This window comes from Neofelis nebulosa, chromosome 10, assembly GCF_028018385.1.
Source record: "Neofelis nebulosa isolate mNeoNeb1 chromosome 10, mNeoNeb1.pri, whole genome shotgun sequence".
In the NCBI taxonomy this organism is placed as follows: Eukaryota; Metazoa; Chordata; class Mammalia; order Carnivora; family Felidae; genus Neofelis; species Neofelis nebulosa.
Window position 1 is genome coordinate 39,198,776 of NC_080791.1, and position 23,705 is coordinate 39,222,480.

Sequence of the window (23,705 nt, forward strand, 5' to 3'; positions counted from 1 at the left end):
ATTGGATAATTGATTCTGAACCAAATATGGGTGTTTTTGTGTTTTTATTCCATTTGCTCAACATGAACAAGACCCATCCTGAAACGGGGGGAAAACTAGGTTTGAATTTAAAGATTGACTCATTTGACAGGCATCAAGAAGCTGTACACAGAATGAAAAAAAAAGTCACTCTAAACTTCTTAGCCCTTGGATACACTCTGGTAACACATTTTCTCTCAGAATCTCATTTCCTTTCAGTCTTCGCTCAAATCTGTTTTTTCTTTTCTTTTCTTATTCCTTGTGTTTTTTCTTTTGTTGGAGACCTCTCATGTCTGAAAGGAACCTTTGAAAACGGGGGTTTTTCAAGAAATGGAGGTGTTTTGATTTTTGTTATAATAGAGGCCAACGAATAGAAATAACGCAATAGCGTAAAGACTCTAAATCCCATCACTGTGGCAGATTGTGGGTCAGAAAGCTCCCTGGAGAAGCATATTTAAGATTTATAAAAGCAAAGCCAACAAATTTCACTGTGAGCACTGTGAAACCTCAGTGAATATATAACTGTGGCCCCATTGGTTTAGTTTCCTTCCCATAGCGTGCCAGTTCTGGTGTTAAGTGAAGAGAAAACCCTTTGGGAACAGTCACAGAGGGGCTAGGTAGCCAACGAGAAGCTCCAGCTGGAAAGACTGAGAGAAGAGTTATTAAATAAATGTATGCTGGGTGAATAAATATTTTATGGACCCAAGCCAAGGAAGAGATACACTGGTTAAAAGAAAAGAAAAGAAATGGTGCCATTTTTGTTGCTCAAAATTTTTATTTTTTTTCTGAATATTTATATTTATGCTTTTGTCGCTATCCATGCTGTGGCTTTTTAAAGCCTTAGCCACTTTGTGGTTCTAGCCCCAATATAATCATCATCCTTTCACTCTTAGAATTCTTCGTCCCTTGTCTCTTTGCCTTTGTAGGGCTTGTATAAAAGGAGGGCCTTGGAAAATCAATACTTCCTGTGAACTGGAGAGACCATCTGAGCAGTGCCGCAAACAGCAGGATTAGGCAGGTAAAACCAGTTGGAGAGCAGATATATTATGATCTCTTGGACCAAGGTAGAGTTGTGTGCATGTCTGAAAGGTCATGCTGACTCACCAGTGGAAGGAATAAGGATCGTGTAGGTTGACCAGGGTGAGGTAGGACTGTCCACAGGATTGTGTGAGCTGTGGTAGCGGAGGCAGTATATATAACATTCATGGACTAAACACTTAGCTAACTACTTTCCTGAAAATGGTCTATGCTCTAAAAGACGAAGATCTAAGCTTTTCTCCTGCTTTGTTTTGTTTTGTTTTTTTTTTTAAACTTCTGACGATTCAAGTCACTGCTAAGTCAGTTCTTATGATTTAAAATGAAAGCAAATGGCTATGGTGATGTCGAGAAGACAGCTGACCTGCACCAGTATATTTAAGATTTTTAAATTCTGAGTTAGCTCACCTTATAAAAATACATGTCAATATACTAAATACTCAACAAAGATCCGGGGGGGGGGGGGGGTATTTAAAAATACACTTCTCTTGGATCAGCACCAAAAATATCATTAGTTTTCTGTACAACCCGTTTACAAGTTTTTAAGTAGAAGTTAAAATTATTTCTGATAAAAATTACAAACTCCACATAAATCAGTAAAGATACATCCAAACAACTTTCAAACACACTTTGACATCAACGGTAGGCATTTTCACTCGGAAGGGCGTTCAAATGTGTACCACTGAATGTCTGCAGTGAAACTTTTTGATGTCAATTCTGTATCATGGGGATATTTCATATCTCACACAAAGGAGGCACTGGTACTTGGAAAATTATTAGAACCGTTATGACTGAGGTGAAGAATTTGTGCAGCCTTCCACAATTTCAAAGAGGTAGTGATAGACGCTTGTCCTCCGGGCGATATCAAATGCGGTCTCTTCCAAGTTGTTTTTCAGACCTGGTTTGATGTAGCGGTTCATCAGGAGGAGTTCTAGGGTATCTTTGCTGTCTCTGTTCCCGGCAGCAAGATGTAAGGGGGTCAAGAGGCCTTTTGTTTGGGCGTTAATATCTGCGTCATGCTGGAGTAAGAAAGAAGCTACTCTGGTATTATTCCACTTACAAGCACTGTGCAGGGGCGTCCAGCCATCCACAGTCACCGCGTGGACATCTGCCCCTTGTGCGATCAGCTCACGCACAACGTCTAAGTGTCCACTGTAGGCTGCTCGATGAAGAGGGGTATACTCATCTTCATCTCTAGTGTTCACGTGAGTGGACTTTTCAGAAAGTAGTCTCCGCACCGTAGTAAGCTGAGGAGGAAAAGACATCTTAAAAAACCCAGAACAGTCAATGGAGAAAATTAAGCTATCTCGTGGTGTTAGATTTGATGAAGTTCAACATAAACTTCCTTGTCAGCAGATGACTTTAAAATAAAAATGATTTAACATTTCTTTCGGGGGCAACAGATTTTTAAGAATGAACAGTTAGTGTTAGCCAGGCTCTTGCGTCTAAGAATGTGATTCTCTGAATATCAAAACATACATTTACTCCTGGTCCAATTAAGGCTCATTGCGTAAAAGCTTTGGTCCTAGATGAATAATACAGGCTATTGGGTTTAATCCTTTATATTTCATTAGTTAAGAAAACATAGTAATTGATTGATTCTTCGACAGGATTACCACACCAATATACACAGTGCGTAAACTTTAAAAAATAAACTTCTTTATCAGAAGACAATGCTACAAGAAATCTAGAGATTAAAGAGCTCAAACTAAAACAACCTTAGAAATGTATTTTCAGGAAGCGATTTTCAGCTTGGTCTTTGGATCTCTGGCGGGATGCAGTGTGCTCTTGGGTTAAAAAGTTATCCAAAAATACAAGACCTTTTTGGTTAGTTTACTAACAGACATGGAGGAACTTAGTGAAATGTGGTAGAAGTGGGTGAGTGGGAAGAATAGATTGGATAATACTGGGCAAATGAGTATTCCTGAAACTCATTTTCTTCAACTGTAAAAGGGAATATTATTATCTTGCAGGGATACAGGAGGATTAAATCAAATAATGTAGTAAAAGCACATGGTATAGTTAGTATTCAAAACATGTTAATTCCCATCCTCCCTTTTCTAAACCATAGTTGTCTCTAGGATGATCTTAATGACTTAATAGAAATGATTTAAAAATATAGGTGACTTCTTGCCATCTTTATAATTACCCCTTAAACTTCCAAATAATACTGAATAGGATGCTTTCTGGCTTACTATGTACTTTCATGTACATTTCCTCATATGCTCCTCAAAATCCTATATAAAAGATACAGGTATTATGATGGCCACTTTTACAGGTAAGAAAATAGAGGTTCAGAAATGGTGGGATTTGCCCAAAGTTACAAACCAAACAGAGGTTCAGGGATAGGTCTTCTGGCTCCAAATCCAATACTTTTCCTACTATGTTATGATTTCCTCTTTAACTGTTTTTTGTTTTGGTTTTTTGGTTTTTTTACCCGATTTCTTTCAGCAGCCCAAAGAAGCAATTTGCTTGGATCTTTTTCCATTTTTTTTTCTTGCAATTGATACCACTCTTCAGTTTTTTCATCTTGCTCCTCATCTTCGTCAGAATTCCCTACCCAGAGACTTTGGGTACCAGTGGGAATAAGGTGTCCGTGCGTTTCCAACAATTCAAGTTGGTTAAAGTGTTCAGAAAAGTCCAAGGAATTTTCTGTATCTGGTTTTCCATCATCATTTACTTTCCCTTTTTCCATTTTTACTGTTCTAAATACAAAGCATTTCAAATGCCAGCGTATAATTAATCTTTCTAGTGATGAATTATGTCTGCTTTATTTTATCCATCAAGATCTGGAAACACAAACATAAAAATTATTAGAAAAACAGTAACTGAGTGTTTATCAATAGCATAGATAAGTTTTGCAAACACATACCAATAAACCCTGTCTGAACTTTTTGGATTTATTGGTACTTTACATTCTCTAAATGCTGTGCTGAAAATGAGATTTCAGTTATCTGTATCTTCAGTGGTCTAAAACTTATTTTTTAAGTCCATGGTTATATTTTTCTGAATCTATTGGTTTAGATACTATTGTACTATACTGAGTGATAAATGCTTAAAGCTTCTAAATTATAAAAGAAAGGCACGTTCATGATTTTTATAGACTAGACAAATGATGCAAAGCAGAAACAAAAACTTTTAATTTCTAATAAACTACTTCAAAGACTTAGGCATTCTTAGAGATGGAATAGCCTCAAGGGCATCTGTTCAAATCTCTCATCAATGCAGGTATCTTTATCCTAACGTCTATAATAATTATCCTGTTTCTACTTTGGTAATTTCAGGCTTGGGAAAATTCACTGCTTTAAAAAGGAGTCCCATTCATTGATAGACAACTATAGTTCTCAGTTGGCTTCTTGTTTTGAACTGAATTTTGGCTGTCACTCACTCCATTCAACAAATATGAATAGAATGCCTGGTATGTGCCAGTCTCTGGATATTGGGATTCAACAATGAACAAGACCCATGTCTTAACCTCATGAAGCTTACTGTCTAGTGGGGATGACCAGTAAGAACAGCACGATCTGTGCTATAACAGGACCTTGTCCGAATACAATGAGTATACAAGAGGGTTATAATTAACCCATTCCTACAGGATTAGAGAAGGCTTCTTGAAGGAAGTAACATTTATTCAGCTAGGCTGCCATATTAACTTATAAACTAGTATCAGCTTAAAGAGTTACACAGCTTATTAAATCTTAGCCAATTTTTAAAAATGTGAGTAACTAATAAATATCTTAAAAATACCATGTCTCTGCCTCCCAATTATATTTGCTGAAATCAGTCTATCAAGGCTCTTCTCAGATGTTATCTCTTTCATTAAGTCTTTCCTGAACCTCAAAATGAGATCTCTCTCTGGTAGCTTTTTCTGTGCTACATATTGCTTTGTTTCAGCATTAATCTGTTCTTGTTTTAGTCCCTCAGAAGTTAATAAGCTTAAGGATAGGGTCTGTATTTAACTTATCTCTATGCCCTACTTATACAGAGGGCATTAAGAAATATTTGTAGAATTAAATTTAATTAAAGCCCTATCACTTGATTTTGTGTGGAATGCAGAAGGGATTGAGAGAAGTTCCCGAGTTAGTCATACCCTTAAGATACTAATTTCTTTCTAATTTCACCAGTTAAATAGTATTCAATCCTAATGTGGCATTAGATTTTATTACTAGAGCCAAGAGTACTAAATTCAAGTTTCAATCTATCACTCATAACTAATAACTTCTCTTGTCCTGTTACTTCATTGTAAAATGTAATGACTGTACTAAAGGATTTCCAAGTCCTGCCCAGCTTTTCAGTCTATTGAGAGGCCTCATCAGAACTGCTTTGTGTTTTACAAGTTCTCTTGGAATTTTCACTTTTTATTATTGACCTATTGTTGATACACAATGCTATATTAGCTTCAGGTATACGACACAGTGATTCGACAACTCTATACATTATTCAATGCGCACCACAGTATCCTTTATTACTGACTATATTCACTTATTGATTATACTCCTCACTATATTCCTTGACTATATTCTCTATGCTGTACTTTTCATTTCTGACTTATTTTTCCTATAACTGGTAGTTTGTACCTCCCAAACCTTTCACCTATTTTGTCTATCTCCCTTCCCCTCTCCCCTCTGGTAACCACCAGTTTGTTCTGTATTTATGAACTTTGTATTTAGGAACTCCCATCAGAGTTCTCATCTTTTTCTTTCCTCTCAAACTATTCTCTGAACCTTGCAACACAAAAAATGATCATACATCAATTCATTAAACACTTAACAGATACCGAGAAATAATATACAGTTCATTTAATTATAGCAAATATAGAAACAATAAAGCACATATTTTATCCTCCCCTTTCCTTTCTATAAAAACTCCCTCTCCCCTTTTTAAAGTAAATTCTGAATTTACTGCTTCAGACAGAATAAGTTATGTGTAAAATTTATTTTTAAATTTTAGGTAGATTAAGAGTCAAACCTAGAGTCAAAAAATCGATTAAGATTCTTACTTGACGACATTCCACCAGGAAGAAACATACCCCATGTTTCTTAAAAGAACACATTTCGACAGAGATCTAAACCATGTCAACTCCTTACAAAAAACTCAGTGACCCCATTTTACAGGTGAAGGCGCGGAGTTTCGGGTAGATTAAAACAACCTGCCCTAGACTAAGGACCCTTTAATGGCACTGAAAGGTCTAATTTTCTAATTCAAATTCTAATTCTAATTTTCTAATTCTAATTCAAAAGTTTCACTTTATACATATATATATATATACATATATATATATGTATATATATATATACATACACACACACTATATTTTACTGCTACGAGCACAAAGTAGTACAGATGTGCTGAACCCAGGGTCCAGAGGCGAAAATAAAGGATGCGGGGAATAAATACAAGGGTCCGAATGCTCTAACTCTGGGGAGTGGGAGTGAGGGAGAAGCCCTCTGGCACCGATTGGTCATTTCACAGGCCCGGAGTTGCGCCTGCGGCCTTCCAAATAGCCAAGAGTGGAGAAGCCGCTCCAGCCCTACCCAGGACCCACGACGCAGCCCGTTCAGCAGGGCTCAGCAGGGGTCGACAGGTGACCCGCCCCTAAGGGCCCACTAGTTTTTAGGTGGCGCGAGGGGACCAAGGAGCGCGGGCCGGGACAAGCAAGAGCTACCCACCTTAAAGAAGGGAAAATCGCCGCCGCGAACCTCGCTTCCGGGGTCGTCCCTCAGCTTCTCTGGATTGGCTCTCGCATGAGGGCGGGGCCTCGCCGCTACTTTCCCGGCTCCTCACGGCATTTGGTAGCCAATGAGAGCCGGAGAAGACCTGAGTGCTACGTCATCAGTGAGGTATCGCGAGAGAAAGAGCTGCTTTTTTCTCTCCCGCCTAATTCAGGTAAGCGGCCCCGCGGGTTCTGAGACCGACGCTCGTGAGTTGCTGTTGCCTTTCTCCTCGGGAAGCTCGCTCCTTCTTCCCGGGTAAAAGACACCCTGGGGGGCCCGTTGAGGCTTTGGGAGAGTGAGGGTGTGGGGTAATTTGGGAAACGTACTTGCCTATTTCTGTGGGATCTGGGGAGGAAGCCCTGAGTGGATTGGCTCTGGAAAAGAATGGGACGGGTCGGCTAAGTCCTGGAAGGTTCTGGTTCTGGTTTCAGAGTCCGGTGGTGTGTGTGTGTTGAGGCTTGGGATCTCCACCGAACCAGGAGGCCGGACGTGGGAGGGGTGGTTTCACGGTGGTATATACACTCTTGCCCGAATATTTTGGCCGTTTCCACTTGCTTTGCAGGCGCCGGGCGTTTTTCTGCGGAGCACGTGTTTCTTTTTATTTACAGTCGTTTTAAAGGTGGGCCCTTCTCTTTTCATAAATTAGACCTTTTCTTTAAACAGCCTTGTGTTTCAGCAGAAAGTATGGGGTCACCTCCATGCTCCAGGGTAGGCTGCACATGGAGTTTAAACATTTCTGCACACCCAGAATTGTTTGTGTGCTAAACCAAAACTGCTGTATGTGACCCTTTTTGCCCATTCATTTGATGGACATTAGTTTCCTATAGTTTAATCATAATGGTGCAATTAGAATGGCACTGGGGATGTGCCATTTTCTATTGTTGGTTCTTAAGTAAAAATGTAGTAGGTCCTTAGATGGAAATGAGATTCCAAAAATTGGTAGTCTGTTTTTAAAAGAATGTGCGTTTTATAATAATGTAATTTTGCTTTTAGTATTGGGATTTGAAATCGAGTGAGTTCTCTGACATATTTGAGCACACGACCCAGGAGTACTTGGAGAAAAAACTGGTTCCAGAGGACCTAGACTGACGGTAGAAATGAGTCCTGCAGATGCCCTGTAAGCACTTGTCTTCTGGAATCTTTTTTGTTGCTTTGGATTTCTAAAGCCCATCAACTAAGATCGCCGTAAAAGAAAACTTATTTAATAAATTGGCAGTAAATAAAGAGCTTACCTATGAACAGAAATGTTAGTGATCAAAAAACATTTAGAATGTTAAAAAAAAATTACTATTGTATGTTTACTAACTTAAAGATAATATTCACCTATAGGTTGAAGCCTTGCAGTAATTTGGTGTATTACTTTAGTATATAAGTTTATTTTCTTAGGTTTTGTCTTAAAATAGTGAAGCTATAAATATTTTTGAACTTTTGTGAGGAAGTCTTAACTAGTCAGTGCAAGCCTATTTAAACAGTAAATTGCTCTAGCATTGAATCAATTGGAAATGAATCTGAGTAAAATGAAAATCAATAAAAGAATCAGAAGTTATGTGGGAAAAGCATTAGATTTGGTGTCTAATTTCAGTTCCTTGGTTAATACTGTGTGACCTTGGGCAAATTAGCAGTTCTCTGAACCTTGCCTCAATTTCCTTATCTTACATATATAATTGGAACAAAATTGCCTTTCTCAGATTAATTTAAATGTTTAAATGAGAGAATTCATTTGAAAATACTTCATAAAACGCTATGTATTTTGTAACATAAATTGCTAGGGTAATGTGATCTTGAAAATATTCTGATCAGCCTGTGTGTGTGGCAATTAAAACTGTGTGCGTATATATCATCTTTGAAGTTTCTGAAGAGAAACCTTTTCTGGAAAATCTCATATATAAAGATTTCAATTTTGGAGATATATGTGAAAGTTTTTTTAAGTTCCTTGTGGTTTAATGAAAATAGCCTTGAGTGGTTAAATCCTGTTTCTTCCACTTAGTTGTGCAATAAATCATTTAATTTCTCTGTTTTGTGTTCTCATCTTTCAGAGACAGTAAATACCTGCCTCTTTACATGTGGAAGTTGAGATGAGATCATAAATCCCTAAGTACTTTTTTAAAAAGAGTTAAAAGTTACATTAAATTTAGGAAAGCCGTAATAACTACTACGTTGCTGCTTCACGTGAAAGTACCTTTGAATACCACCAAATTCAAATGGACTTGTAAATAATTCTGTTTTGTTACTTGGCCAAATTTGTTAATGAAACACTAACTTTGTATAGAGAGTAGAATCAAGCAAGTGTCTTCTGGGACTGCAGTGTAAGCTTATTAGCTTATGAGGATAAAAGAAGGGCTTTTTAAATGAACTGGTCAAGTATGATTTTCCTGGATGAGTACAAAATAGATAAACAGCGGGTTTAGATATGGGGTCAAATCCTCTTGGGTTTTTTGCTCTGGAATAGAATTCGAAAACAACCAGGCTCCCAGGTCCAAGGTAAAAAGGAGTATATAAAACTGGTTGTAACAAGGTTATACTTTTTTGAAGGAGTCACAGAACCTTTTTAAAATTCATATGTTCTGTTTTGAATTAGTGGTAGGCAAACTATGTAATGTTAAAGATCTATTGGACGCTTTACATTTTCAGACCTATTTTGAGGCTAGAAAAGCGATTTTACTACATAACTGTTCTTATTTATCTCACAAATTTAGGTTTTAATTGGTTTGAGCATACTCTTATTGTATTGAAATGTTTCTTTTAATACAGTGACGATGAAAATACATTTAAAATCTTAGTTGCAACAGATATTCATCTGGGATTTATGGAGAAAGATGCAGTCAGAGGAAATGACACATTTGTAACATTTGATGAGATTTTAAGACTTGCCCAGGAAAATGAAGTGAGTTGGCTTTACATTTTTCAGTTTCTGCTATGTTCTTTTAGTCAATTGGCTCGTTGCTTCTTAAAGTTGGAGGTTGGTTTTACAGGCTCATGTGCCTACATTGCCTGCTTAAATGTCAATATACGAAAAGCCTAAAGCAGAATTAGAGTGCCTTGTCACCTTAAATCAAGTAGGAGCTACTTTTGTCAGAGGTTTGTAAAAGTTTACAAATATTTATGGGGTGTTTACAGAGTGCTGGATCCTGTGGCAGTTTCTATTTGAAATGGAAAGATGAGTGTCATAGTTTCTGCTTTCTAAGAACATAAAGCGTAACAGGATGTAAGATTTAGACAAATGTCCATAATGCTCAGGTGCAAGGTCTTAATGTGGCAGGAACCGTAAGAAAATTATCAGCAGCCTTTCCTGGGAGTTTAGACATAGAAAAGATCACATAGAGGATAGCAAGATCAGTTTAAGGAACGAGATGGCATTTAACTTGGGATTTGAAGGATGGGTAGGCTTTTGATGGGTGAAGAGCATAGAGAATGTACATGTCCCAGGAAGAAGGGCACAGAGGTGAGACAATATGAGAGGTATGTTAAGGGCACAACAAGTCAGTTTTGCTCTTTTGTAGGCCATTTATTAGAAAATATGCTGAAAGACTAAGACATGAGTTGAGCTGCATCACAGAAGGCTTCAAATGCCAGATTGAGGAGTTTGTGCCCAATCCATTGGAAAATCTTTGGGCAACAGGGTATAGCATGAATTGAAGACCGGTTTGAGGCTTTTTTAAAGTAGTGGCATGGGATGGAAAAAAAGGAAGTGAATGCCAGAGGTATTTCAAAGATTGGATATGAATACTTTGGGGGTGGGTTGTGGGAAGGGGAAGGGACAGGAGTATGTTAAGTTTGGGCAAATGGTGGTACCAGTAATAGAAATAGGTTCTAAATAAGGATGAGGTACTTCTTTATGTGGGAAAGTAATGAAGTCTGATTTAGATCATTTGAGTTGGGAGATTCCAATAAGACATTCAGGTCAATATTCCAGTAGACAGTTGAGATGTCCTGCTGGACATTTCGGAAGAGAGCTGGGGAGTAAACATAAATGCTTATGATTTACAAATTAGTATCTCTAACCTTGACTTTTCCTCAGTGTTCAGTTTATCTGCAAGTCTTTTGGTTCTTCCTCCCGAATGTATATGGAAACTGTTGGTTTTTTTGCCTATATATTTAGCCCCAGACTTCTATCATATTTTGCTGTAGTAGCTCCCTGTGGGTCTTTCTGTTTGCATTCTTTTTCCCTACATCTGTTCAGCATAGCAGCCAAAATGAACTTTGAAAATCATAAATCAGATCGTACCACTCTGCTGCTTAAAATCTTCCAAGTGGCCTTCTAGTGAATCTAAAATAAAATTCAAATTACAAGGCTCAAGTTGGTCTGGACTCTGCCAGGAGACTTCTACAACTGTCTGCCTTGTTCAGTGTGCTCCATCCACATTGGCATTTCTGCTCTGGGACCTTTGCACGTCAGGTCTCTCTGCTTGGAGCACATTTTACCTTTGGGAGAGGTCTTCCCGGATATCTCCAAACACTCTTATCAATTATTCTGTTTATTTTTTTCATCACACCATCTGAAATAATATATTGAATTGTTTACTTGTTGACTATTGACCTTCCTCCACTAGAAGGTAAACTCCATGAGAGGGAAAAATCTTTTCTGCTTATTCATGCTGTATCTTAGTCTAGAAAGGATCTAGCAAGCAGTAGGTAGCTTTTAATAAATTTGTTAATGAGGGGCACCTCAGTTGGTTAAGCATCCGACTTCGGCTCAGGTCATGATCTCACGGTTTGTGAGTTCAAGCCCCACGTCAGGCTCTGCTGACAGCTCAGACCCCGGAGCCTGCTTCAGATTCTGTGTCTCCCTCTGTCTCTTTCCCTCCCCCACTCATGCTCTCTCCGTCTCTCTCTCAGAAATAAACATAAATTTAAAAAAAGTAATAAATAAATTTGTTAATGAATGAAAGAATGTCTAGTAATATCTCCTTTTTTTTTTTTTAATTTTTTTTTAACGTTTATTTATTTCTGAGACAGAGAGAGAGACAGAGCATGAGCAGGGGAGGGGCAGAGAGAGAGACACACACACAGAATCTGAAACAGGCTCCAGGCTCTGAGCTGTCTGCACAGAGCCTGACACGGGGCTCGAACTCACGGACCGCAAGATCATGACCTGAGCCGAAGTCGGACACTTAACCGACTGAGCCACCCAGGTGCCCCAGTAATATCTCCTTTTAAGATGACTTCCTCTTTCCCTGAGGTCAGGGAAACTTATAGCCAAAGGATGTCTGTTTCCTGCCAGAAAAGCTTCTGTTTTTTCTTTTAGTACTAAAATACTTCTTTTCCTGGGCATAAGCTTCTTTCTTCTACTTTGTCTTTTGCTTCCCTTCTATTTTCTCAGTTCCCTTCCTGCATCCCTTAAGTTTAACACTCCCCTCCCGCAGCCCCACGCTAGTATTTTATTTACTTTTTCCCTTAGTTTGTATTTAACAAAGTATTTACTATTGAAATCTAAATTTTTCCTAACTTTAAGTGCCCTACTTTGTGTGTCTGTGCCATCAAATTTGCCTTATTTCTACTCCTTAATTCCTTGGAGCCTTTTTTTTTTTTTTTTTTTTTTTTTTTTTTAACTTCTAACAGTATCAGTCTCAGAAATATTGCAAGCATAATACAAAGAATTCCTTACCTTTCACCCAGATTTTCCTACATCTTACCCCATTTGCTTTATTCTGTCTGTTTACACACACACACACGCACACACACTTTTTCTGAACCATTTGAGAGTCATTGCATATATAACCACAGTGCACTTATCAAAACCAGGAAATTAATACCGATTCGATACTGTCAGATAACTTTAAGATGTTGCTGATTGTCTCAGTAATGTCTGTTACAGCAATCTGGGGGCAGGGTGGCAGAGTCCAGGTCCTACCCAAGGTTACATTTTGCATTTAGTTGTCCTGTCTCCTTAGTTTCTTGTAATCTGGTACATTTCCTCAGTCAGCCTTTGTCTTTCATGACCCAGAAATTTTTGAGAAGTATAGGCTAGTAACTTTGTAGAATGTTCCTCAGTTGGATTCGTCTGATATTGACTCATGACTGGATTCACTTTGTGGCAGGAAGACCATAGAAGCAAAGTGTGTCCTTTTTCAGTGTTGCCTGGAGTCACCAGCTTTTAAAAATATTAAAAAATTTTTTTTATTTGTGGTAGAATACACCTAACAAAATTTACCATCTTCAGTGTCTTTAAGTGTAGACTTTAACAGCATTAGGCACATTGACGTTGCTGTGTAACCAATCTCCAGAACTCTTCCTCTTGCAAGAGTGAAACTGTACCATTTAAACAACCACTCCACCTCCTGCCTGAAATGTTTTCTGTGTTCCTTTTGTTTTTCTCTATGCTGTTGATTGTGATGATTTTCTTCCTTTATTCAAATCGTGTTCATTTTTGAAGACCTAGCTTAAGTCCCACATTTTTATTGAAGCTCCTCTACTCTAAGATGGAAAACTTTTCCCTTCTTTCCTTTTAGATTCTTTGGCCGGGCTAATAATTAAGTTGACCTAAGACACATTAACAGGAGAAAACCAAATTTTGTATGTATAGGAGTCTCATAAAAATATGAGACTCCCCAGCAGTCAGGTAATCGAGCCTTATATGCCATCCTGAGCTAAAGAGAAAGGAGGTAGAGGTCTGGGGTTTCAAGGGAGGGAGATGATTCATGGGAAGATGGGAAGAGCAAATGTTGGTCATGCCATGTAGAGAAGTCTTGTGTGTGGGTGCCTGGGTGGCCCAGTCTGTTGAGCATCTGACTCTGGATTTTGGCCCAGGTCATGATCTCACAGTGACGTCCAGCCCCGCACGTCAGGCTCTGCACTGAGCATGGAGCCTGCTTAAGATTCTCTCTCTGTCCCTCGGCCCCTCCCCACCGCTCAGGCTCTCTCTCTCTAAAATTAAAAAAAAAAGAGAGAGAGAAGTCTTTCTGATATAAAAATTTCTCTCTGATAATAGCTCTCTTCCTGGTATAGGCCCCCAGTCAGTTCTTTGAGGTAGTTAGGGGAAGTTTAAAAAAAGCTATTCCTGAGTCTACTAAGTCTTAATTGCCTTTAGCTCCAGTCCATGTGCCAAAGTGACACTTTCGGGAGTAGTGTATTCTCCCCCTCACTACTGTAGCCTAAGTGATCTGGGTTCTTTTGTATAATTAAGAACTTAATCAAGTTTCTTTAGGTAGATTATATACTTCTTGAAAGCATGCGTGTTGGGCTTTTTTCTGTATAATTTCTTTCTTCTCTTGTTTCTAGAATGCTCTTCCTTAAAGTCTCATTTATTCTTAATAGGGTAACCTAAATGCTACCATGTTGGCACTTTTTTTTTTAAAATTTTTTAATGTTTTTTTACTTTTGAGAGAGAGACAGAGACAGAAGCATGAGCAGGGGAAGGGTAGAGAGACACAGAATCTGAAGCGGGCTCCAGGCTCCGAGCTGTCAGCACAGAGCCCGATGTGGGGCTCGAACTCACAGGCCATGAGGTCGTGACCTGAGCTGAAGTCAGACACTTAACTGACTGAACCACCTAGGGGCCCCTTGGCACATTTCCTTCTGCACGCATTGTCCTCAGATGACTTCTTCCCTTCAGTTAGAATTAACTGTAGTGTCATTGCTGCTCCTGGTTTGTTTACATACTCCTTCTAGTGCATGTCTGAGTCTGACTTACGTTCAGATGCATAGCCGTTTGTCTCTTCCACTAGATTCTGAACATATTTAGGAAAGGAATTGTGTTTTATTCATCATTGTATCCTCAGGGCCCAGTACAGGGAATTGTACATTGTCAGTCCTGGACATCATCTGTTCTGTAGATTGCAGTTTCCTTAGGTGGCAGTGCCTGTGTGAGCCCTAAATAATTGTTGAATGAATTGAATGAGTAATCTAAATTGAATTGGCTATCTTGTCCGTAGGTTCCATTGAAGTTCTAAATTTATGTTTAATTTGAATAACAAAAGATAGTGATTACTCTGGGTAGCATGAGTCAGAAGTTTGGTGTAATAATTTGAAGATGGCTTTTTTTTTTTTTAATGTTTATTTACTTTGATAGAGCCCATGTGCATGTGGGGGGGTTGGGGGGGGTGGGGAGGGGCAGAGAGAGAGGGAGAGTAAGAATCCCAAGCAGGTTCCATGCTGTCAGTGCAGAGCTCCACGTGGAGTTCAGTCTCAGAAACTGTGAGATCATGACCTGAGCCAAGATCAAGAGTTGGATGACCATCTGAGCTACCCAGGCACCCCAAAGATGGTTTTTTTGAAGGTGGCCTAGGAACCTAAGTTGGAGTCAAAGTAATCAACAGACTGCAAGCTTTTAAATAAATAAAATATAAAATTTTGAATCTCCATACACATCAGTATCTTTTATGAGATTTGTTTGTACTTCTTTATAGTTTTAACATTTTCCCCTATAAAACATACTAATTTTCACACTATTTTCTGTTGATTAGGTGGATTTTATTTTGTTAGGTGGTGATCTTTTTCATGAAAATAAGCCCTCAAGAAAAACATTACATACCTGCCTCGAGTTATTGAGAAAATATTGCATGGGTGATCGTCCTGTACAGTTTGAAATTCTCAGTGATCAGTCAGTCAACTTTGGTTTTAGTAAGTAAGTATATTTAAATGCTTAAGTGAATGTTTTCTTTTGTGTAATATTTTCTGTGAAAGACAAACACATTAACAATTAGCTATTTGACCTTCACTATGAGCTATTTTCATAGTAAGTGTAATTCTTTGAATTTCTTTATGTCATTGTGTTAATTTGTATTTCCCTAATTAATAGTGGGACTGAGAATTTTCTTAAATTTCTGTTGTACATTTTGGTATCCTGCTCTGTGCATACCCTTTGCCCATTTTAAAAATTGGGATTTTTGTCTTTTCCTATTGAATTTGCAGAAGTTATTCATATATTCTAGAGGCTAAGCCTTTGTTAAGCATGAATTTTTTTCTATCCAATCCGTGGATTGTCTTTTGACTTTTTTTATGGAGACTTTTGTTGACAAATACAGTACTTAATTTTGATGTAGTATCATTCTTTTTCCTTAATATTCATACTTTGGGGACTGACTGATGATAGTCACCTAGAACCCCATGTTGTAAAGATAGTCTCTTGGTTTTTCTTAAGCATTGCACAGGATACCATACTACATGTGGTTGAAATGTTCTCTCAGTTTCCTCACACTGTGCCAGCTTCTCCGTCTTTTCTTACCTTTCATTTCCATGGTACTTCTGAAGTATACTGGTCATTTTGTAGATTGTCCCTCAATTTGGGTTTTTCTTGTGATTAGACCAGGATTAAGGGTTTTCAGGAAGGTATTCCACAGAGGTGAAGTGCTCTCTCATAGCATATCTGGAGTACATGCTATCAAGTTGGCTAATTACTGGTGAGGATAACCTTAATCTCTTGGTTAAGGTGGTGCCTTCCAGGTTTCTCTGCTGTCAAGTTAGGATTTTTCCCTTTTCATCCACTCTTCATTAGAAGTGAGTTGCTAAGTCTAGCCTGCACTCAGAGGGATTTAAGTGTCACTTCCTGTAGAGAGGAAAGAGTATCAAAGGAGATGGGCATATTAAAACTACTGTAGTCATTAGTAAGTATTTTGGGGGAGATATTAGAGGCTGTGTACCTATTTATTCTGTGTCGCCTTAAAGTTTGTCCACTAATTTTAACATTCGTCAGTGGCTCTTGCCTATAGCAGTTTTAACCGTAGTGTTCTAATGCTGATTTTCCATTTCCCACGTTTTTCTGCATTTATTAATTAAAATTCTTCTGTAAGGAAGATTTGTCCCTTGTCCCCCACTTGTTAATTTATTGACTCAGCTATCAGAAGGAACTTCTTCAATTGTCTATATCAATATGAACTCATTTTTTCCCTTTGTGTTGTAATTTAATGCAATTGTAATCTGTTTTGTTGCTCAGAGGATATGTACAAAGGTTAGCCATTGGGTGCTTTTTCAGATTGGCTTCTCTCTCCTTTTGACTTACCCTCATTTCCCCCTCCATTTCCTATTTTTTGGCATTAGAAGATGCTCCAGATGAATTATTTTCCCTTCCCTAGCTTTAGACTCATCCATTTCTTCAAGGAGTCCTGGTTCCTTTGGAAAAGGTATTTGAAAGCCCAAACCTAGATGCTAGGCTTGCACATTGCTGTCACCTTGTCACTGCTTCTAAGGTCTCTCAGTGCCCAGAGCTAAGAAACAGATGCATATGCATGGACCTATCTGGATTTGTTTTTTATCTATTTAACTATCTGTATTTTTTCTTTCTCTTTTTATTATGTTTGTCTATTTTGAGGGAGAGTGTGTGTGCAAGCGAGTGGGGGAGGGACAGAGAGAGAGGGAGACAGAATCCGAAGGCTCCAGGCTCTGAGTTATCAGCGCGGAGCCCGACACGGGGCTTGAACTTTCGAGTCTGAAATCATGACCTGAGCCGAAGTTGGACCCTCAACCGACTGAGCCACCCAGGCACCCCTAACTATCTATATTTTTTTTAAATGAGTTCATGTTGGGAGGTAAATTTTTAGAGATTTTTGTATGTGAGAAAATGGCTGTATTTAACTGTGTTCTGGGTTGATAGTTTGGCAGAGTGTAGAATTGGATTTTAAAAGTACCTATGGGGGCGCCTGGGTGGCTCAGTCGGTTAAGCGTCCGACTTCGGCTCAGGTCACAATCTCGCGGTCCGTGAGTTCGAGCCCCGCGTCGGGCTCTGTGCTGACTGCTCAGAGCCTGGAGCCCGTTTCAGATTCTGTGTCTCCCTCTCTCTGACCCTCCCCCGTTCATGCTCTGTCTCTCTCTGTCTCAAAAATAAATAAATGTTAAAAAAAAAAAAAAATTTTTTTTTAAAAATAAATAAATAAAAGTACCTATGATTTTTAACATATGTCGTTGTTAGAAATCTGATCAGTATCTTTACCTGTCTCCTATTCAGATCCAGAACGTTAGTGTTTTCTTCTTTCTCTCATCTTATTTTTAAACTGCTCCCCTCACCTTTGCAGACGTGTTTACCTGTTTCTTTGCTCACTATTGTTGCTTCTTGCATTTCATTTTTTCCCTATGGATTCCATTTTCTTCTTTCTAAAGTACTGTTTTCAGTAGTTTTTTCATTGAGTGTCAGTGAGTGGTAAACTCTTATTTTTTGGTTGCTGTTGAGAAGTCTGCTATCACTGTAGTTGCTGGAAAAACAGTGTAATATAGTGATTAAAAGCATGGATTCTGGTACCAGACCATGTGAATTCATGTCTAGGCTCTACTTTACCTTACTTTTATATAGTGATGATCTTAACAGAGTTGTTGTGAGGAGTAGTGGAGTTAATAAGAAAATTGCTTAGAATAGCAACTGGCAGAAAGAAAATTCTCAGGTAACTATTAAATTTTCTCATTGTCCTTAGCATTACACAGTCTTACTAGGACGTATTTAGTTGTGGATTTAGTTCTAATTGTTCTGCTTGGGTATCCTCATGCATTTCAATCTAAGAATTATTTTTTTCAGTAATTTTAGGAAGTTCTTAACCATTACGTTTTCAAACATTGTTGCCTATTCTTTCTGAATATTATTTATATCTCTTACTGTTTTTCTTATATTGCCCATTACTTTATCTCTTTGTGCTGCATTCTGAATAATTTCCCCTTCTAGTTTACTAGTTCACATAGAAAAATAGACAAAAGAAAAGGTAGGGAAAGTCTGAAAGAGAAAACCGCTAAATAATGACTAGCCCTATTATATATATATATATATATATATTTTTTTTTTTTTTTTTTTTTAACGTTTATTTATTTTTGAGACAGAGAGAGACAGAGCACGAACGGGGGAGGGGCAGAGAGAGAGGGAGACACAGAACCGGAAGCAGGCTCCAGGCTCTGAGCCATCAGCCCAGAGCCCGACGCAGGGCTCGAACTCACGGACCGCAAGATTGTGACCTGAGCTGAAGTCGGACACTTAACCGACTGAGCCACCCAGGCGCCCCGCCCTATTATATATTAAAGTATATTAAGCCACATTAACAAAATGAGGGATGAAAATTATATGATCATCTCAATAGATGCAGAAAAAGCATTTGACAAAATTTAGCATCCTTTTATGATTAAAAACTCCCCCAACAAAGTGGGCATATAGGGAACATACCTCAATGTAATAAAAGCCATATATGACCCAACCCACAGCTAACATCATACCCAGTGGTGAAAAGCTGAAAACTTTTCTTGTAAGATTCGGAATAAGGCAAAGATTCCCACTCTCACCATTCCTATTCAACGTCATATTAGAAGTCTTAGCTTGAGCAGCTGGGCAAGAAAAAGAAATAAAAGATATCCAAATCAGAAAGAAGGAAGTGAAGTCTCTAATTGCAGATGATAATGTTATATGTAGAAAATGTGAAAGACTCCCCCAAAAAACTATTAGAACTAATAAATGAATTCAATAAAGGCCCAGGATACAAAATCGGTAGACAGAAATCAATTGCATTTCTATATACTAACAATAAGCTATCAGAAAGAGAAACTAAGAAAAGAAGAATAGGAAAAGAAAAAGAGTAAAATACTTGGGAATAAACTTAATTAAGGAGGCAGAAGAGCTATACACTGAACTATAAGACATTGGTGAAGGAAACTGAAGACACAAAAAATGGAGAGATATTCTGTGCTGGTGGATAAGAAGAATGAATATTGTTAAGCTGTCCCTATTACCCAAAGTGATCTATAGATTCAGTGTAACCCCTATCAAAATTCTAATGTTTTTTTTCCATAGAAATAGAAAAAACAATCCTAAAATTTGTATGGAACCACAAAAGACCCAAAATATCCAAAGCAGTCTTAAGAAAGAAAGACAAAGGTGGAGGCATCACCCTTGCTGATTTCAAACTATATTACAAAACTATAGTAATCAAAACAATGTGGTTTGGGCATAAAAATAAGACATCTAGGTTAGTAGAACAGAATAGAGAGTACAAATAAACCCATGCATGTTTGGTCAATTAATTTATGACAAAGGAGCCAAGAATATACAATGGGGGAAAGAGGAGTCTCTTCAATAAATGGTATTGGGAAAACTGGACAGCCACATACAAAAGAATGAAGCTGTCCCCTTTATACCATACACAAAAATCAACTCAAAATGGATTAAGGACTTGAATGTGAGACCTGAAATTGTCTAACTCCTAGAAGAAAGCATGGGGAGTAAGCTCCTTGACATCATTCTTGGCAGTGATTTTTTTTTTTTTTTTTGGATTTGAAAACAAAAGGAAAAATAAACAAGTGGAACTATGTCAAATTAAAAAGCTTCTGCATAGTGAAGGCAACCATCAACAGAATGAAAAGGGAACCTGCGGGATGGGAGATAATATTTCTAAGTCATACATCTGATGAGATGTTAACATCTAAAATATGTAAAGAACTTCTATAACTCAATAGCAAAAACAAAAACAAAAGAAGACCAAAAATCCAATCCAATTAAAAATAAGCAAAGAAACCAAAGACATTTTTCTGAAGACATACAAATGACCCAACAGGTATATGAAAAGGTGCTCGAAGTCACTAGTCATCAGGGAAATGCAAATTAAAACCACAATGAGATATCACCTCACACATGGCTGTCATCAAAAAAATAAGAACAAAAAAATAAGAACAAATGTTGAGGATGTGGAGAAAAGGGAACCCTTGTATACACTGCTGGTGGGAATGTAAATTGACTTAGCCACTATAGAAAGTAGTATAGAGGACCCTCAAAAAGTTAAAAAAATAGAACTACCATATGATTAAGCAATCCTTCTGGATATGCATCGAAACGAAATGAAGAACAGGCTCTCAGAGAGGTAATCTGCATTCCTGAGTTTGTTGTAGCGTTATTCACAACAGCCAAGATACAGAAACAACCTAAGCGCCTCTCCGTGGATGAATGGATAAAGATGGATTAAGATGATGTGGTGTGTAATATGAATATGAAATGCTATTCAACCATGAGAAAGAACATCTTGCCATTTACAGCATGGATGGAATTTGAGGGCATTACGTTATTAAATAAGACAAAGAAAAATACTGTGTAACATCACTTAGCATGTAGAATCTAACAAAGCTGAACTCGGGAACAGTCTAGAATGGTGGTTATCCAGGGCCAGGACTTGAGGGAAGGATAGATGTTGATCAGAGTATTAAGTTGTAGTTACAAGATGAGTAAGTTCTAAGGATCTGATGTACAGCATAGTGCTTATAGTTGGTAATATTTTATTTTATACTTGAAAGTTTCTGTGAGTACATTTCAAATAATCTCGTCACACACACACAAAATGGGTGTGATGCTAGTGTTAGCCAAGCTGTAGCGGTTATTTTGCAGTATACGTGTTTCAAATAATACATTGTATAGCTTAAAGTTCTACAATGCTCTATGTCAATTATTTCGTAATAAAGTTAAAGAAAATATAATGCCTCAATAACTAAAAATGTAATATGACTCATGAATTGGTAAGCAGGTAAGTGAAAGAGTAAAGAGATCCAGAAATAGACTCAGTACATGTAAGAATTTAATATTTGGAGAAGGTGGTGTCATATCTCTAGGGAAAGTATGGATTATTCAATAAGTGTACTAGAAGAAACTATTAGACATTTTTAAAAAATGTAGATATGGGAAAGGCTTTTCCGTGTATGATACAAGCTGAGAAGCCATAAAAGTAAAATTGATGTTAGTCTTTGTAAAAGTAAATTTCTGCAGGGCAAATACCGCCTAGAACAGAGTCAAAAGTCAGTGAGAGTTAAGGTAGGGAGAATATTTGCAATGAATTGCAAATTAAGGTCTAATTTCCCAATAGATAAATAGTTCTTTTGACCCCATTAAAAAATCCAAGAGTTAATAGAAACATATGTGAAAAATACAGACATAGTTCACAGAAAAAATAAAGTGACACTTGGACATATTAAAAGAATATGAAAAATACAAAATGGAGTCCATTCATAAGAAAGATACTAAGTTAAGCTCTACTGAGATATTTTTCTCTTGTCAGATTGGCATAGATCAGTGATTCTCAATTCCAGGGGCACATTGTAGTTACCTAGAAATCTTTCAAAAAAAAAAAAAAATGATGACAATCTGTAGGCCAGTTACTCTCTGTGTCATGGGCATTGATAGATCTTAAAAGATTCCTAGATAATTCTAACATACCGCTAGGGTTTAGAACCCTTGGCATAGGTTTATTTTCTTTTTTAAGTTTATTTTAATTTTTGAGAGAGAGAGAGAGTGAGTGAGCAGCACGGGGCGGGGGGGGGGGGGGGGGCAGAGAGAGAGGGAGACACAAAATCCGAAGCCAGGCTCCAGGCTCTCAGTGTCCTCACAGAGCCCGATGCAGGCTCATACCCATGAGCCGCAAGATCATGACCTGAGTCAAAGTTGGACACAACCGACTGAGCCACCCAGGCACCCCGACTGCTGGCATAGATTTAAAAGCTTGATAGCTTATGTTGATGGAATAAAGGGAAAAGTTGTCTCTCATGCATTGCTGTTGTATTGTGTGTAAATTTGTCCAACTTCTATAGACAGAAATTGGAAGTATTTCCAAATTTACAAATTCATTCTTGTCCTTTGACTAAATACCCTTCTGGATATTTTCTTATATTTGCACAAGGGCAACTTGGTACAAGAGTACTCACTGTAGCATTATTTGTAAAGCAAAAACACTGAAAATGGTCTAAATGTCCATTGGTAGGTAACTACTTAAACACATTCTGATAGCCCATTCGATGGTGTACTGTCTCACCAGAGAATGCACAAGGAAGCTCTTTATGTACTGATGTAGAATGATTTCTAAAACATATTAAATGAAAAAGCAGGGTGCAGAAATCTGTATTACACTACTATTTGTATAAGAAGGGAGAAGATGCCATTTATTTGCTATGAAGGTATAAGATATTTTTGCAGAGATAACACGATGAAGTTTCTAATGGCATCTGCCTCTGAGAGGAGGAGCTAGCTGACTCCAGGGGCAGGAGTGGGTGGGAGACTTTTTATTTTTTGTTTTTTGAGAGCAGGGAGGGGCAGAGAGAGAGGGAGAGAGAGAGAGAGAGAGAGAGAGAGAGAGAATCACAAATGGGCTCCACACTGTCAGAGCAGAGCCTGATGCGGGCTCAAAATCACAAACTGAGAGATCATGACCTGAGCCAAAACCAAGAGTCAGACACTCAACCAGCCGAGCCATCCAGGAGCCCCGTGGGTGGGAGACTTAAATTGCACAAGTAGTAAGTGATAGAGCTGGAATTTTGAAGCTTGGATTCCAAAATGGATGTGTTTCCTCCCCTCTCTCTTCTTATACAAAGGCCTTTAAAAATTTGAAAGCCTCTTTACTTGCCATTAGTCAGATATCCTTCTCTTTCATACAATTCACAAACACCATATACTACAGTGTTTTCTTTAAAGTGTAGTACTTTGAAGCACTTCAAACTTGGAATGAATTGTTGCCTGTCATTGTATTTCTTTCCAAACTAGTGGTCTTCTGCCAACTTATCCAGTTTGCCCATAAATTGTATTAATTTTTTAAAGGAGGGTATTGTGTAAAATAGCTTTTGTCTTGTATGGAAACATTAACTTTGTGTTTTTGTTGTTGTTTTTTTTAAGGTTTCCGTGGGTGAACTACCAAGATGACAATCTCAACATTTCGATTCCAGTGTTCAGTATTCATGGCAATCATGATGATCCCACAGGGGTACTTACTGGGTTCTTACAGTTTGTTGTCACTTTAGTTTGTGGAAGGCATTCTTGTCCTTTCCAGAAATTTTTCGTCAGTTGACTCAGAAAGTCAAGTTGACTTTGTATCATTCACGTAGTCTTTTATATTGCTTTTTAGATAATTTTTAAAAATCTGTAATAGTAGTTGGTGTGTGAGGTGTGCTTTTATTTCATTAGTGCTGAGGTTGACAATAAGTAACTCGAAGTAAGGATAAATACCTAACATTTGTATGAAGCTTTCAGTTTACCTGGTGCTTTTGTGTCTCTCATTTCAAAATTTCACC

The 23,705-nt window shown here is 38.0% G+C and overlaps 2 protein-coding genes across 8 annotated transcripts in view; one reads left to right on the top strand and one right to left on the bottom strand.

Annotated features, from left to right (window-relative positions):
• Positions 1-773: 773 nt before the first annotated feature.
• On the bottom strand, positions 774-6,828 carry ANKRD49 (ankyrin repeat domain 49). 2 transcript variants are annotated; one of them, XM_058687448.1, is made up of 3 exons: positions 6,723-6,828; positions 3,491-3,842; positions 774-2,300 (listed from the first exon to the last, which is right to left on the bottom strand). In XM_058687448.1, the coding sequence occupies exons 2-3, from the start codon at positions 3,746-3,748 to the stop codon at positions 1,839-1,841; spliced, it is 720 nt and encodes a 239-aa protein (XP_058543431.1). In that variant the 5' UTR covers positions 3,749-3,842; positions 6,723-6,828; the 3' UTR covers positions 774-1,838. The 2 variants fall into 2 exon arrangements, with proteins under 2 accessions (XP_058543431.1, XP_058543432.1); XM_058687449.1 differs by lacking the exon at positions 6,723-6,828 and adding an exon at positions 6,053-6,145.
• A 33-nt stretch (positions 6,829-6,861) lies between these two features.
• Positions 6,862-23,705, top strand: part of MRE11 (MRE11 homolog, double strand break repair nuclease) — a 74,666-nt gene continuing 57,822 nt past the window's right edge. The window contains exons 1-6 of one of the 6 annotated variants that reach the window (XM_058687442.1): positions 6,946-7,022; positions 7,330-7,386; positions 7,761-7,884; positions 9,519-9,651; positions 15,170-15,330; positions 23,311-23,398. In XM_058687442.1, coding sequence (XP_058543425.1) covers positions 7,865-7,884; positions 9,519-9,651; positions 15,170-15,330; positions 23,311-23,398 — 402 coding nt within the window. In that variant the 5' untranslated portion in view covers positions 6,946-7,022; positions 7,330-7,386; positions 7,761-7,864. Of the gene's footprint in view, positions 7,023-7,050; positions 7,387-7,760; positions 7,885-9,518; positions 9,652-15,169; positions 15,331-23,310; positions 23,399-23,705 lie in introns of those variants that run through there. The other 5 variants (XM_058687445.1, XM_058687444.1, XM_058687446.1 and 2 more) reach the window with 5 other exon arrangements.

Bases quoted from the DNA above. Each gene is read 5' to 3' on its own strand.
- ANKRD49 (XM_058687448.1), bottom strand. From the start codon at position 3,748: ATGGAAAAAGGGAAAGTAAATGATGATGGAAAACCAGATACAGAAAAT. The intron at 2,301-3,490 runs GTAAAAAAACCA...TTTCCTCCTCAG, and splicing joins GGGCTGCTGAAAGAAATCGG to CTTACTACGGTGCGGAGACT.